The sequence below is a fragment of the Oryx dammah genome, unplaced genomic scaffold (genome assembly GCF_014754425.2).
Source record: "Oryx dammah isolate SB20612 unplaced genomic scaffold, SCBI_Odam_1.1 HiC_scaffold_9, whole genome shotgun sequence".
In the NCBI taxonomy this organism is placed as follows: Eukaryota; Metazoa; Chordata; class Mammalia; order Artiodactyla; family Bovidae; genus Oryx; species Oryx dammah.
This window is the reverse complement of record NW_024070193.1, coordinates 21,562,478-21,579,197: the sequence shown is the minus strand read 5'-3', so window position 1 is coordinate 21,579,197 and position 16,720 is coordinate 21,562,478. Positions and strand designations below refer to the sequence as shown.

The 16,720-nt window shown below is 40.1% G+C and overlaps 1 protein-coding gene across 24 annotated transcripts in view; it reads left to right on the top strand.

Moving 5' to 3' along the window:
- Positions 1–16,720, top strand: part of CADPS (calcium dependent secretion activator) — a 473,124-nt gene that overhangs the window by 358,378 nt on the left and 98,026 nt on the right. For 5 of the 24 annotated variants that reach the window (XM_040246540.1, XM_040246549.1, XM_040246543.1 and 2 more), the window contains 3 exons: positions 11,107–11,199; positions 14,399–14,505; positions 15,508–15,516. In XM_040246540.1, the coding sequence (XP_040102474.1) occupies positions 11,107–11,199; positions 14,399–14,505; positions 15,508–15,516 (209 nt within the window). Of the gene's footprint in view, positions 1–798; positions 868–1,735; positions 1,754–11,106; positions 11,200–14,398; positions 14,506–15,507; positions 15,517–16,720 lie in introns of all 24 variants that reach the window. The other 19 variants (XM_040246561.1, XM_040246558.1, XM_040246555.1 and 16 more) reach the window with 7 other exon arrangements.

Below are 16,720 nucleotides of genomic sequence, written 5' to 3'. Positions count from 1 at the left end.
TTAGGTCTGGGGATTCTTTGAAGAAATCAGTCTTTTTTTTCCAACTCTCTTGTCAGAGAAGTACCTCATTCCACACTACCTGCTCTCTTCCGCTTCTCTCCTTCCTTGTCCGTGATTGGCTCAGCCACTTTTTGACTTTACCTCTGCAAAAGTGGCTGTGATGCCAATTTCAAAGCATGCTGGGATTGTTAATTCAGACAACCCAACATCCTCTGGCTGCATGTATCAGGTTTTCTTTCATGAACATAGTCCACCATAGGCTGAGACATGGCAGCTTTAAAGATATTACTACCAGTCAACTTTCTTTTACAAGGTACTGATCCTACCCCCAGAAAAGAAATCTTGACATTTGAGCTTCTCTGTGACCATTAACAGCTTAGTTCCCTGAGAATGTTGGAAAGAAGTTATAGTAATATTGCCGGAGACTATGTTTATGAAGAAATACCTCAAGAGCCTTAGATACTAAAGTCTGAACTCCTTAGTATCTTGGAGCCTTCAATCAATGAAATTCTGTTTCCCTTTATTCATGATGTTTTCGGTCATTGTATTCTTGCAAATGATTCTAAAGAGACGTGTAAAATCATGGTCACAATCTCTCTCGTGACTCACGGCATGCTGAATGGTTAATCCAGTAGATCTCCAATTTTGATACTCCTTTTTTCTTTTATCCTGTGTTTATCCCAAAATATTCTGTGGCTATTTTCCTTTGAGCTAATGTAACGTTTTCCTCTAACCTATGACCTTTAACCTCTTGACCTCTGACCTAAGCCTCTTGCATGCCCAAATCCTCTTTTATAGGGAAAAAGAGAGAAATGTATGAGCATCCTGTCTTCTGCTTGGCCTCCCAAGTGATGGATTTAACCATTCGTGAGTACCTACCACCTCCTCGCCATGCTGTCTTCACTCTTTCTGTTTTCATTATTTCAAGAAAATCCAGATCCAAATCAACTCACTCTCCTTGCTTCAAGTTTTTTAGCATTGGCTTGTCTGTTGATTCTGTCTGTGAAACCCAATGTGAGAAGTCCAGTCACTTTTTATCAGCCTAACACAGGTTAGACAATTAAGCCATTTGTTTGTGATAAACTCAGATTTGTCTGTAAGTTTTTCAGTTATTCTCTGTCTGTGACCTGAATGCATTTTTACTTTGCTTGTGTGTAACCCCAATTTGTAAAGTGCTTGTCACTGGTACACAATCAAAAGATAGCAGTTAGGCGGGGAGCCATGTGTTAGGTGTCAGGAAAAGGACAGTTGGGGCAAAACCGTGCTTTCTTTTCCATGTTTAAGATGTCGAACTGTTGTGGGCAGAAGATTGCACAAGTGGTCCCTTCTATGTAAAATGAGCTCTTATATGCCTCCTGTCTGTTCTCGCGCAAGCTGGGAAGCTTTTCCTTGTTCTTTCTGAAGATTTGAACTTGTCCTCGTCCTCTAAGCTCTGGCTAGAACATATGACTTAATTGTCACTTGGAGAGTTCATGTATGTTTCATAGCTTGATTTCACATTAAAACTTAATTTCACTAATTTTCTATTTGTGCAGCATTTTTCACCTCTGTGAAGGAGCCTTTTTTTGCTGGCCCCCACTCTTCCGGGCGGTGGGAACTCAAGGGCAACTTTTTCTTTCCAATATCATGTATCACACATAAGTGGGGGGCATTTAGGTTCACTTGCTCATTAATCCTGCATATGTGTTCTTGTTTCTCTCTCTTCTCTCCTTGTTGTGCTTTCTCTTTCAAATAGAGAATCAAAAGGACGCAGGTGAACCCATTGTATATGCATTATAAACTGTCAGGACTGTTGAGTTATATTTAGTTTTTGTTTCTGTTTTTGTTCCTTAATAGCTCCTTAACGTATGTACTCCCAAAGACTGATGTGGAGTTGCAATGATATTAAGGAGTTAATTTGTGCTGTCTCACTATATCTCTTGCCCACGAGATGTTGACCTCTGTAGAGCAGACTTTCTGTAAGGGCATAAGCTTCGAAGGGACAGAACTATGGTTTGCTGTGGAGCTTCATTTCACCTTTGGCTTCAAGGACTCCAGTGATTTGGCCTCATGTACTTTTTTTCTTTTTAAAGTGACTGAAGCAAACTAATCTTCGTTTTTGTTTTTCCATTTCTTTTTCCTGTTTTCTGCTCTATTGAGAAGTTTGTGTTCTTTGATGAATGTTTATCAGCCAAGGCAGAGAGGAATCGTCTCCGTGTTGTTCTTGTATGTACCATGTAATGGGGCAGGATGTACACACAGGTGGCTAAAGGGGCCATTGCTAGAAGTTTCATGAGAGGAAAGCCCTTAAAAGTTTTCTGGCTATGGCAGTTTTCTTCTTGTTTGGTTCCCAAACTTCTGAGTCTATTTTGAGGAAAGCTTGAAAAAATATATAGTATAGATCATGGTTTTAAGGTCTAAAGACTTCTCCAAAGATAATTATCATCTGAGTAAAGTTGAATGTGTTTCAGATCAATTCAGAAAGCATTTTTGAACACATGCCAAGCACTAGGCTAGTAATAAGTATTTGAAGACTCACAAACCTATGTTCAAGACATATAAGCTCTTCTCTCCCTGGAAGGGAAGATGTTCATTTATCCATTCACTCATTCATTCATTCGACGGGTGCTTAGTGGGAGCCTGTCATGTGCCAGGTACAATGGTAAAACCAGGGACTGTGTAAACAAGAAGAAACAGCTGACACCCTCATAGAGCATATGTGTCAATGGGTAATTAAATGTAAGTTACAAATTCTGTGCTCAGCAGTACTAATGGGTAGAGTTGTGTGTGAGAGGGCATTGTTGGAAAGCCATAGAAATCTTTGCAGGGATGGCAAGTTTGAACTACATCTTGAAAGGTGAAATAGAATCAGTGAAAAGGAGACGGGATGGGAAAGTGGAGAGGCATCCTAGCTAAAGAGAGTAATATATGCAAATACATAAAACCATACCATTAATAAAAATAGCTAAAGCTTATTCAGTGTGTATTACACGCCAGCGATGACTCTTAAGTAATTTATATGTATTCACTCATTTAAACTTCAAAATCTCTTATGAGATAGCTACTACTATTATTCCCATATTAGAAATGAGCAAACTAAGATATGCAGAGGTTAAATAACATGTTCCTAGAAGCCTGAGTGCAGAGCCAGAGTCTGAGGCCAGGCAGAGGCCATACTCTGAACTACTCTGTAACTCAGTGTGGTTGTACAACAGGCTGAAATAAGAGCAGGAGTGGGCACCAATGATGGCAACCGAGGCAGCAGATGAGATCTCTCTGTACCTTCATAATACAGAGCTCAGATGGTCTCTCATGGTCCATGGGTTCTTCACCTGGAATCTGTACCAATTTTTGCAGACAGTTTTCACAAGAAAAATTCCACATGTCTCCCATCCAAAGGTGACAGAGAGCCAATAAGGCTCTTTAAGCAAGAGGGCAGCTTGGTGATTTGCACTCCAGAAAAACCATACCAGCAGAGATAGAGAAAAAAGATTGAGGAGGAGGGAGAGGTAAAAGTGGACCTGAAAGTTAAGATCACAGCAGAGTGGGGTTTGAAGCTTGCTACATCCCAGGCCCCTTCTAAGCAAAGTAGATCTCAGCTGTAATCACAACCATAATCACTTCTTTCCCGATCTTTACATCTTTTATTTTTACCCTCCCCCTACCTTTTCAGTTTCCTTAGAGTGAACAAAGTGTGAATACATGGATGGGTATGCAAAACTAACTGTGTGGAGGTGGCCAGGCACAACTGGAGTTATCCATACAAAAATCGAGGTGCAAACAGCTGCTGAAGCCTGCAGTCAGACTGTGCTTTGCGAGGCTCCGAGACTCTACAGATGGCATTTTGGTGGACTTATGCTTTCTGTCGGGGAGCATTATTAGAAATTGCATGTTCAGTTTAATTACAGTATCAAAAAAAAAAAAAAAAAGAGAGAGAGAGAGATGTAAAAGGCTGTTACTCTATGAAAGAAAAGCTGTGACTCCCGCAAATGAATTCTATTATTTTAAATACATTTCCATTTAAACCATCACACTTTCTGAACCCAGCAAATCTCTGAGAAAGTCTACACCCCTGTTGCTGGTTTGTCTCAGTTCTCGTCTCAATACTTGTATAATTTTTCCTTCAAATACAGCAAGGATTTGCAAAATAGATAGATCTATAGCCAGACAGACAGACAGCATACCCATGGGCCCAAGCCCTGTGCTAAGGACTTAATAAGAAGGATCTGATTCATTTGTTACTTTAGTCCTATCGAGAAGGTTTCATTACTGCCCTTCTTACAGTTGAGGAGGCCGAGATTTGGAAAGGATAAATGACATTCTTCAGCAGGATTTGAACCCACATCATTCTGATTTCAAACACCATGCTTTTTTTTTTTTTCCTTTTATTGTGGGGGAGGGGTCTCTTTCCTCCATTCAGCCTTTCCAGCCAGCATGATAGCAATTGGATATTACCCTTTCACTCAGTAGATAAATTCAAAATTACTTACAACTTTTATTTCAGGAAAACCAGAACAGTCTTCTGGGCCCAGATCATTGCCAAAATCTTTCCCCTGTCAAGTCTTCCTGAGGGCAGTGAGATCCCCTGAGATTGTCAGAGAACTGAGGATTTTTCTTTTCTTCCCAAATGACAGAAACCTTCTAGGATTTTCAGGCAGATTCTGTAGAAGTGAGGTTCTGTATCTTTCCCTGTTTCCATCAAATCTTATAGGTCTGAGTCCAGTTGAAGACGAAAAAAGGAAACAAGCAAGCTTGTGACACTCAACAGCACACACCCAAGAGACCAGTGAGGGTAAATCCCATTCCAGCAAGATCCAGGCCATCCTAAATTCCTAAAACAAGGCCCATCTAACACTTCCTGTCTTAAACACTGGGGAGTAAAGGTTTATCTTTTCATCTTTCTTGTTTCAGTGATACATAAACCAGGGTTTCCAAGCCAGAATTATCCTGTAGACTAGTATCTCATCTATACTTTATGAAAAGTGAGGAGGGCAAGGAGAAACATGTTTCAAACACTCTCACCAAGGAAGATCCTGGAGGAAGAGAGGATGTGTTAAAAATACGCCATGAATCAATAAATATGAAACTGACATCTCTTCTCCCAGAACAAAAAGACATGCTGCCGATCACGATAACAACTGTCATTTATTGAGAATTTAGTATGTGCTAAGTAGATACATGCATATCTCATTTAATTTTCACAACAATTCTATAAGTATTTTGTTACCATATTTCATTGAATCTAAAAGGCATCAATTATAAGATGCACCATTAATTTATGTAATCCTAAGAATGAAATAATGCTGCCAACTAAATTATGACACACCATCAAATGTAAGATGCATCCAATTTCAGAAATGTTAAAATGGGCTTCTTACACTCCATGAAATAAAAAAATCACTGTTGTCTGTAGAAATGCAGACAAATGAAACAGAGAGATGTTAAGTAACTTGCCCAGGGGCACACAGCTGGTTAGTTGTAGAGACAGAATTTGAACATGAACCTAATTCCAAGCCCACACTTACAGCTTCTATACTATGAAAGACTTGTGATTGTTAGTGATGAAATTAGAAGAGGTTTCTCAGTCACTTAATCCCAAACCACCATTTGACAGATGGGGAGACCAAGGCATAGAGAAAAGAAGCCAGTTTCAAAATAAGATGGGCAAGTGAGCAGCTCTTGTCTGGGGTCCTGCACACTCTTTAGGGCTTTCACCCACCTCCACACTGACCCCCGCCACCACCACCAGGCTGCCATGTCTTTCAGCCAAGGCGTACTGTCCCCAGTCACGATCTAGTAACTGGTTTCTAGTGTGACAGTTGAGGGATTCCATAGTCCACACACCAGAATCCTAAATGCACAGCTCTAAGAAAACAGTCTCCCAGGACCAGCCTGAACAGTCAGGATCTGTAATGTCAAAAATTTACATCACACAGTCTTGGCTCCAATTGGTTTTTAACCTATGTAAGTCTCACTTTTGTTTTCTGTGCATCCGTACTAAGTTGCTTTAGTCATGTCCAACTCTTTCACCCCTATGGACCATAGCCCACCAGGCTTCTCCATCTGTGGGATTCTCCAGTCAAGAATACTGGAGTGGGTTGCCATTTCCTTCATCAGGTATCTTCCCAACCCAGGAATCAAACCTGCATCTCACTTATGCCTCCTGCATTGGCAGGCAGATTCTTTACCACTAGCGCCACCTGGGAAGCCCCTTTGTTTTCTGTAAAAGGGGCTAATAATGTTTCCTCCTCTCAAAGGGTTGTTGCAAAGATTAAAACATACATTTCCAACAGAGCTCTTAACATAGTGCCTGGTACATAATAAGCCCTCATTACTATCTATCTATAAAGACAAAGTTTTATATATGTTATTATAAACATAAAATTATGTCATTATTGGTGTATTATTATTTAAAAGGAAACCCCCAAATCCAAATGTACAATATAGACATATTATTTGATTTCAGAAATGGAATAGAAAGCAGTGCTTCTCAAAATTTAATCTTTATACAGATCTCTGGGGATCTCGTTAAAACGTACATTCTGATTTGGTAGGTCTAAAACGGGGCATGGAAATCTGCATTTCTAACATACTGATGATGAAGCCGCTGAGGCAGGGGCTGTGGTTTGAATGTCAGTGGACTATAGGAAGCAGCCGGTTTATCTCTTTATCATAAATTTCAAAAGAAAATGTTACAATATAGTTCCACATCTGTTAAATACCCATTGAGTTCCAGGAGCTGGGTCAGGCACCAGAGAAGGGAGCCGTGAGAAAAAGCAGCCCAGGTCCCTTGCCCTCAGGGAGCTCCCAATAAACTTCTCAGGGAGAGGACAGGCGATAAAACAAGTGATTCCATCGAGAGACTGAGTTGTGGAGGGAGATGCAGGATGCTGCCGGAATGCCACACACAGGGGTGTCACCTGGGCTGGGGTCCTTGATGCATGGCACCCAGGGTTGATCTCCCAAGAACTGCCTGGGATGTTCCTTGGCCTTGGTGAAGACCTACTCGTCATCCATCCAGATGTCCCAGAGTCTGTCCTAGAGCACCCACGACCATAGAAGTGAAAGTTTATTTGAGGACTGGGTGAATATTTAATAGTACTATTAAATAAGTAGCCTTATTAGAGCAAGTGTTCGAAAACAACCACCTCCACCGTAAATAGCTTAAGCAAGAAAAGATCATTTTTAGCCTGTGTAGCTAGGAAATGCATGGAGGGATTGGACTCAGAAATAAAGGCTTTTAGTGTGTCTTGATCTCTCCAGCTGCTGATAGTCTTCTTTAATGTGATTGTCATGATAGCAGGGGTTGGGGCCAAAATAGCCACAGATAGCACCAGGTTTTTATCCCAGATGCTGAGGCATGAGGCAAAAAGAGGTTTCCTCTCTGTGAAACTGTATACAGTTTCAGAGAACACTCTTATTGGCCAGGCTTGGGTCACGTGTTAGTCCCTGAGCCAGTCATAATACCCATGATGACATGGGGTGTTATGGTTGCCCCAGCTTGGTTCACATGGCTGCTCCTATTTAGGATTCATTGCTTGACATTGCCACTAAAGCTGCATAGAGTGGAAGAGAGGCAATTCTAAGCAAGGCAACTGCACATACAAGAATAGCAAATGTCCACTACTGTGTCTCTCCAGAATTAAGTTTACTGTTCTTCGGTACAACAGCTCAGTCTCAAGGACAAGTCTGACCTTGGATACAAAGATACCAAATTGGAGGGAAAAAAAAAATATATATGTATGTGTGTGTGTGTATATATATATCTTTGTATGTGTATATATGTATATATATATGTGTGTGTGTGTGTGTGTATCTTAATAGCATTGTTTCTTTCTTATGGATATAATATATTTTAATTTGAATACAAAGATTTTTCATCATCTTAAATCACTTTTCATTGCATTAAAATACCTGAAGTTGTGTTTTGGTTTGCAAGTAGAAGTTAAAAATGTTTGCTATTCAGCAATTCAGCTACATGCCTTTGCTCCATAACTAGGGGCTTTGGCTAAGAGATGAAAGTTGCCTGTATAGTATTTATGCATATTGCAACCACAGAATATTTGGTTTTCCAAGAAAGCACACCATTGGGCTGGATCCACTGAGGATTTCCTGCTCTGGACCAGGTACTGTACTAGTCCCCAGAAATATAGAATTCACTGGGTACAGGGAAAGACAAACATGCATATCATTGGCTATTAGTCAAGGACCATAAGAGCTCAAGCAGAGGTATCTACAGAAGAGTTGAGTCTTTGTTATGAAGGTATAACTCTTGGGACTAGGGGGAGGCGTGGTAGGGAATCTCTTAAAGGCTTTTGAGCAAGAGTATGATAGGTTCAGATGTGTGCTGTATGAAGATCACCATGAATGCTGTGTGAGCAATGAACTACAAGGGAGGGAAAGAACTAAAGGCTAGTTTGGAGTCTTTAGCAACCGTTGAGGTGGAGATGATGAGACGAGAGTTGAACATCAACTCTGTCAGCAAGAGTATAGCCACATGATCTCATACAGTGGTATGAGATCAAGAGACACAGTAAAGGTGAATTGGGCAGGCCACGCCACCCATGTCCTTATGGGGAGGAGTCAAAGATGGCTTTAATAAAAAGACTAAACAATTCGTGATTCATGTACTGGTCTTTAGTAACATATACTTCATACTGCCCTACAAATGGAATCTTCTGAAAGGGAGTGATGAAGATACAGGGAATCAAGTATGCATGATGGCCTGCCCCACTAAAGAAGTTACATTGAATTATGACCCTGTTTGAAATGTGTGGTCCTTGGAGCCATTGTTTTAGGTAGGCAGCGTATTCTGGGAAGCATGTTGTGGCTATCTGTTTGGCTTTCTCTTCCCACTCTAGCTTTTATCCACCCCTACCCCCAAATCCTAGTGAATTGCTCCAGGATAGTTATTTTCAGTAATTACGTAATACAAACACTGGCATCTTCAGCAAAACATAAATAGGTTGGAACTTGGTTTTAAGTGTTCTTTCAGTCAACCATATCTATCCATTTCTCATACGATGTTTCTGGAACTGGCAATTAACTGGCTTGCTGGAGTCAGAGCTGGTCAGGTTATTTAAGGGCTATTGGAGAATCTCTCGCTCCTGGATGCCTCTCTTCCTTTGCTTAGCTGAGCCTGCAGAGGAATTCTCTTTTTTATTTTTCTGCAGTCACATTTAACTCCCTCTCTGGAAGCCAAGCAGATTTAATTGTGTAAACATGAGCAATGGTAATTGGGTAAATGAAGTTGGAAACCAAGGTATGATGTTTTTGTTTTGCTCTGTGAGGGGGAAAAAAATAGGGAGCTTGTTTTTCTATGGTGGCAAACCTCACTGTCAGAATTCTGGACAGACAGTTGGCAGGAGGGAATCCCTTTACGAATTTTCATTGAGACCCATTGAGCTGAAATATGTATCTGCTGCCTTGCTGGTTATGGATCCACCCTGGGGTATGTCATTGTTTTATAAAGTGACTTACGAAGTGGTTTACACAGGTTCTGTTATCTGAGAAAGAATAAATTAGGGGTTTCCCTAAGAATTGCACACTCAGGTAATACACATTCATTCAGAGAACCAGAAGAGGCGTTACCAGAAATGCTCCCAACTTTGTGCCCTGCTGTAGGTGGAAAAGCAGATTTTAACAAGACATAAAATATAGAATTCCTTTTTATAAAGAAGAGATTAGTAATTGCCTTCCTTTATATAGCTGTCATTTAATACTGATTTTTAAAAAAAGTCTATTTACATACAATCTTTCCCAAACAAAAGACTTAAATAAGAAGAGACTGGTGAATAGAATATTTTTTTAGTCCTTCATTTCAAACATTGAGGTGATCCCACAAGAAAAGGATAATATCAACTTTTGCTTTTAAGAGATGGTTTTGCCAGGATGTTATATTTATCCTTATTTCTTGTATTTTTTGTTATTGCCGCTAGAATTCCGTTTCCTATAAGCCTGCAGTAAACTTCGTTTTCCCAGTTGAAAAATCTCAAGCAAACCAAGAAGCAGACTTGGCAATGTAGTATGTCCCCCTCACCATACAGCTTGCTTTATACATGAAAACCATTCAAAAGGACCAGGTCCGAGGTTAATGAGACACTCATTAAAGAGAGAGAATGGCAGAAGCTGATAGTGCTCTGCGCCTGTGTTGAAGGAGAGGCTATTGTTATAGGATGTTTGCTGTGCTGATATTGTAAACCACATGACAGATGGGTCAAGTGCTGATTACCGTATTCTAACATTTGGAATAGCAAGTAACATATTTGATAAGCTGGCAAGTTTTTATATATGATTCAACCCACAATATAAAAGCCATGAACATTCCAAATTGAAAATAATTAAATGAGCTGGAAACAATCAGATACCACACATTTTTTTTCCCCCGCAAAATGACAGATTTTGACATGTTGAAATTCCACAAAGGGAGCAAGAATATTCCCCAGCTCAATTGAACTAATAATGGCCCTTCATCTGCTTTTGGAAAGCAATTAATCCCTGCCTTCTCACCATGTGGGAGACAACAGTGAAGATTTGTAGGCACCTGAAGCTTTACAGAGATCCCTCCCATGCATTGTTTTCTTTGCTGTTCTTGGCAACCTCTCAAGGTATACAAAAAGAAGATGTTAATATTCTCAGTTTACAGAGGAGGAAGCTGAAGCCTGGAGAGGCTTACATAGAGGGGAGAAGGTTCCATAGGAAATTAAGTAGCCTCGTGAGGATGAGAAGTCATGTCCCCCAGCTCTGTTGACATCAAGTGCTATTTCTGGTCATCTGGAAGGAGGAAGCAGCTGTTAACATTTAGGCGTGCCTTTACTGTACAAAAAGTCTATCTTCTTTCGGTCAGTGGTACCACCACCATCATCCATGTGTTCCCATCCGGATGAAGGCATTCCGCCTCTGAGTGTCTCAGTACGGTGGTAAGAGTCTCGTCCTCGTCAGGCAGTGTCACACCTCTGTAACGCTGCAGTCACTCCAGGAAAGCAGCAGCCCTCCATTCGTGTGTGATCATTTTTGCTTGTTTGGTTGTTCTTTTCAGAGTTTGTCATCTTACTTGTCACCTTTGTGATAGTCACTCTGTCTCTTTACTTTTTTTTTTTAACCGTCTCTCCTCACCTACCCGAGCAGCTCCCCCGTCACCTCCTGGGCCTCCTCCACCCACCCAAACGCAGACCAGCATGTTATATCAGAGGCTCAAAGGCATGCCTAGGCCAAAACCAAGTACCGTAAACTTTTACGTTTCCTTTATGCGACAGCTTTCTAGTTTAGTTTGCTTTTCTGTTCATTTCTCTGGAAATTTTCTTTAGCATACTAACCTGAGGCTCAGACTCTCAAGTTTGACACCATAGGTTTTGAGAGACTTGAAAAGAGAGCATTATTTCCAAATGTCCACATTTTTTTTTGTCTAGCTCTGTCTGACATATGCAACATTTTCAAATCTCAGTGTCAGCACAAAATAACATTGTTGCATAACATTTTGCATGATGATTTTTTTCTATGTTATGAGCTTCAATTCTGTTGTATGAAATGTTTACTAAGTATATTGTATTTTTAGTTCCCCTTTGTCAGTGCTCCAGCTAGTACAAGATTGGGTGATAGGAGTATTGCAGTATGTTTCCAGATATTGCAGACAGCAGACATGACCCCCCCAAAAAAATCATTTCTAAGCACAAATTTCTCCTTGATCTCTGTTGAGGGGATGGAAGAGGGGCTACAGGATTTTGCACAATATTTTCTTTAAAGACAACATCTTAAACAAGTTGATTTTAGTACCATTTTTACTAACTAGTGAGTCAACAATGCAAGTAAGAGGAAAATAAAGTCGTGTCTCAATATAGAAGCTTGATCTACAGATAATGGAATTGTAGCTAATTAATAATAAATGAAAGTCTGGCTATATGGGTCCATTGAAAGATCAAATATTCTAGATTCAAGCATACGTAACCTACTTACATGAAATGGTTGCAGGTTAAAGCAAAATTGCAAAAGATTTTATTAAACATACTGTCTGTATATATACATCAGGCATATACATATTTGCGTACAAGTGTACACACTCACAGAAAGATTGTGTGCACATGTACACTCTATGTGTATCTATTGATATATATGGTAGTCAATCTCAGAGCACTGCATATTAAAACAAATCTTCAGGTGATCCTAGCTTATGCATCCTGGATTTCTCCCAACATAAAAATCCTTTACATCTTTGAAATAAAAGTACATAAGAATATTGATGGAATGATTTCCATCACTGAATCATGTGCCATGGACATCTAGAATTTCCCTAGATTGGGTAAGTGTTCCGCCCAAAAGGATAGTATTCTCTATTTTGTAAGTAAGAGATTTCAAAGATGTGCCCCAAGTGGGATTTCCTGCAGATTTGTATTAACGTGCAGGCTTGTCTGGTTACTAGAAAATGTATGTAAGTGTGTGATGTGTGTATGTGGGTGTATGTGTCGAATAGGTAATAAGCATAGGATGAGGAATTTGCAAATTGATATGTAAATGTGAATATCAACTAACAAAAAAGTAGCCTGTGCATATTTACTATCGAAATGCAAATACCTCACTCTACACATATTACCTCAACATATATACACAGTATGTTTGTTAGAAACGCCTGAAAGTCTACTAATGAAATTATGATAGTCCATTTGTGAAGTTACAAACAGACCAGGCACCCCAGAAGCACAGGTATCAAACCTGTCACTCAGTCTTTCTCCAGGTATTATTGCTGTGGACCAGGCAGTGAGCTGTCAGCCCCTGAACTGTGTACATCACCTTATCTGGGTGGTGGAGACTCTCTGCCTAATCTGCAGATTTATTTCCCCCCAGCTCCCACCTTCAAACCCCCACCTTCTATGCAGCCACACTTCCACCTGAACCTGGCAGAGACAACGGAGCATTCTGTTGGCCTGATTCCAGAAAGCTCATTTTCATACCAGTCATCAGGCCTTGTTAGAGTGAAACTTGCACTACCTCAATTATCTGACCACATCCATCATTCATCGTTCCCATTGGCTGGACCACTCCTTTTGCATAGTGTTTCACAGAATTTTTCTTTCTTGTTGTTAAATCCTACATTATTAATCATCTTCCATGTTCATCACCTATATAACAAATGCACAAAAAATAGGAAAATATTATGAGAAACTGCTTGTTTCTCTTTTTTAAATTAGCCACCTCCCTACCATTTTGTTTACCACTCCCCTGACAAACACACACAACCAACTACCAACAGGACACCAGCCCTTCCTGTGAAGTATTCAGTTACCTTCTCTGGCAAGTAAAACCCTGAAGTCAAAATGTATTTGCTTCAGATGAGGAGATTGAAATAACTTTCAGCAGTCCTTTTGTGCACATGTATACCCTCCTTGTGGAATTGTGCTAAAGGATCCTAATTGCTGTTACACACTGCTGTTACACACCATGGGCTATAGATGACTTAGGCTTCAAGATTTGAAGGGGTCTAAGCACAAACTACAAGTTCACCTGTGAGTTTAGACTGGTTGAATTCAGGCCATTTCATTGGCTTAGGAAATCTTTGTTTCAAATATTACTCTTTGCCCCACCCCAACAGAAAAAAAAATAAAATTCTACATTGCCAAACATTCATGACTTTAGCTCTATAAAGGTTAAAATGAAAACCAGAGTTTGGAAACCAGGGATCAGTTTGTTCTTAAGTCCAATAAAAGCCCTTTCAATAGAGTAGAACCTAAAGCGCATTATTGCCATCTCACTGATAAAATTTCACTTCTACCAACCAGTGAAACAAACCACTTCATCCAATACTCTACATCCTATGTTCTTTTAAAAATTCTATCCTGCCTTCTATCTAATGGCCCAGGAATGCCCATTAATTCTCAGTCTCCACCCTGGACAATTTAAAACAGCCAGACCTTTAAGTCTGCTTTTTTAAAATGAACATTCCAGTACCTGTTAAACATGCCGACCTTGAATGCAAAACAGTGCTGTCGTATTGTTTAGGGACAAAGCCAGGAAGTAGATGGAGCGGCAATCAAAACTAAGCTTCTGTTACATCGTCCCACCTCAAGTAGCACAAACACTGCCTAGAGAGGGATATACAATAGTCCATTTATGCTGTCTTTAAAGAACATGTGTACAAAATGTCGCTAAATTTGTAACGGGCTGTCATAGTCTTCATACAGCTTTAATAAGCAAATTGGAAGCTGGAGCACTGCTTTTTCTTAGTATGTATTATAATGATGGTTATAATGATAATAAAATGGCTTTCTGGTTTGCTCACTACTAATTATGTGGCATTTAACATTTGCATGAAACCTAAAAAAAAATTTTTAAAAGGATAATCTTTGGAATTTCTTATCCACTAGTTCTAATGGCCACAAAATTAGCCCACCACTTTCACTGAATTTTAACACAAATTCTTGTACTACAGAAAATGTAGGCCGGTTAATCACTCCTGCCAAAAAGCTGGAAGATACAATACGTCTTGCTGAACTAGTCATTGAAGTTCTTCAGCAGAACGAAGAGCACCACGCAGAGGTAAGCAGGCGCCAGCTGGCCAGGGCCTCTCGTTCCTCAGAAGATACAGCAGGGCTGATTCTACTGGCAACACTGTGAATACAATGTCTTAACTCCCATTTTCTTTTAACTGACCTTGTAATGCGAATGAAAGTGGCAATTTTGCAAGGAGGATCCTTTACAGGGTTGTTTAAAACAGCCAAAAAGTGGGTTGTGTGATGTACATTTCAGCTTGAGTTTTCAGATGTTTCTAGCAACAAGCCAAAGAGGTGAGTATATCTTTGAGATAATTATTCAAGCAGCATATGGTTATTGTCAGGAACATATGAAATACTTTTTGGTCTTTTGTGGCTGTTTCTGTTGCTACCACTGTTGTTTTGATTTATTTTATTTGGTGTGTGGATTGAGAGCCGTCTTTTTGAATTTATCTCCGTAACTTAGTCTGCTCGCCCTAGAATCTTCATTTGTTAATCTCAGATGACCTGGGTTGCTAAACTCAGTGACAGAAACAAATTATTCTGTGTTGTTCAACTTGTTGATTCTCCAACCTACATCTAAATAAATATAGCTTACTTTTTTTTTTAACAAGCCACTGTCAAAATTATTATTTTGATAATTATACACTGAGGGATTTAGAGGCTAATTCAATCCCAAACCTGTAAGGACTTAAACAACCCAACCCTTCCAAGAAAAGATTCCAAGATTTCATAATGATCAAACTGTTACACCACTGCTTGTTTCAAAACTGAGATTTAAAAGCATTTCTCTTAAAATCACCTATCTAAAAAACTTCACTCATGCTCACTCTTCCCCTCCAATCAGATCTACAAGGGGGAAAAGAGGGCATCAATAAAAGTAATGTCAACGGCACCTAAAATGCTAATTCCCATGAGTAAATGAAAATCAACAGTATAGTTAAATAATACACCATAAAGACAATCATCCCAACTAATGCCTGATTGCATATTTAAATTTCCTCCCTGTTTTTCTACTGTTCCACTCAATCTTGGCTGATCGTGGCAGGGGAAAGAGGTATGTGACCCAAATGAATGAGTCAGCCACCTGCTGTCATAGTCTGTGCATGCCCTTCCAGTACCATGTCTTCTGATGGGACTTTTCCCAGTGGCCCTGCTTCCTAACACTGACCCAAGGAATGTAACAGCAATTTCCAGTGGACTGCTTGTGAAATGGGTGGCCTTCCACGGCAGGGTCAATGTGGGTGATTCTCTTGTGCGTGCATGAAGCAATTGATAATACTTAACAATAACTGCGGTTACATCCCAACACACGCCTCCTAGCTGCCTTGACTCTGTCCCCTTAGCGTGTTGTAGCTCCTCTGTCCGTCTGTACTTACCTTCATCCCAGCAGATGAGTACCGAGCCTAGTCACTAGTAGCTAGCCAGAGTGATACTAATCTTCCTCTACAGCTGTCTGTATGTGAACCATATATACAGTATTTATATATAGAGAGAGTGCCAACGAATCATGATGTCCCCCAAACCCTCACTGAAAATGGGGTGAAGACCCCTCGAGGTAGGTACAACTAACTCCGGCAACACCCAGCAAATGCACAGCCAGGAGTGAGAAGAGGGGCCACGTCAACACCCTCCAAATGTAGACACCTTCAGACAGAAAATTAAGTTGGGCTAGAGTTTTTTATTCTACTCTATCCTATGTGATGTTCTTTTCAGATGGGGACATCTGGGGTTCATTGTGATGGTAAGTATGTTCTTTCTGGGTATCTACAGAATCATCTCCAGAGGCATGGAGAGGTCTGGCCAGTCCTTTCCTGATTTGGGTGTTGAGACTTTTCCCAATATTTCGGACCAGATTTTTGAAGACATGGATACAAAGCAGATGGTTTTCTTTCAGTGAATGATTGAAGAAGGAAATGGACACATATGCTTGATTTAATCAAGTTATTTTCTGAGGCTACTGCAGTCTGAGGAAGGAGAACATTTTCCCAAATGACTCACAAGTGGTACCAAAGAGAAGTTGATATTCCAAAGAAGCCTTTTTTCCCCAGTTTTCCAAAAAGCCCTTCTTCACTCAGTACTAATCACCATCTTAAACCACCCTCATAACCATCATCACAAAATATTTTAATCTTATGTGTTCAAAAGCCATTCATAAATAGGGCAGAAATGAACTCAGTTCTGTTCTCATTTACTGACTTCAGAAGTGAGAAACAAAATCTTTGGCATACTTCGGAATTCAGAGGCCCAGTTTGCTTTTT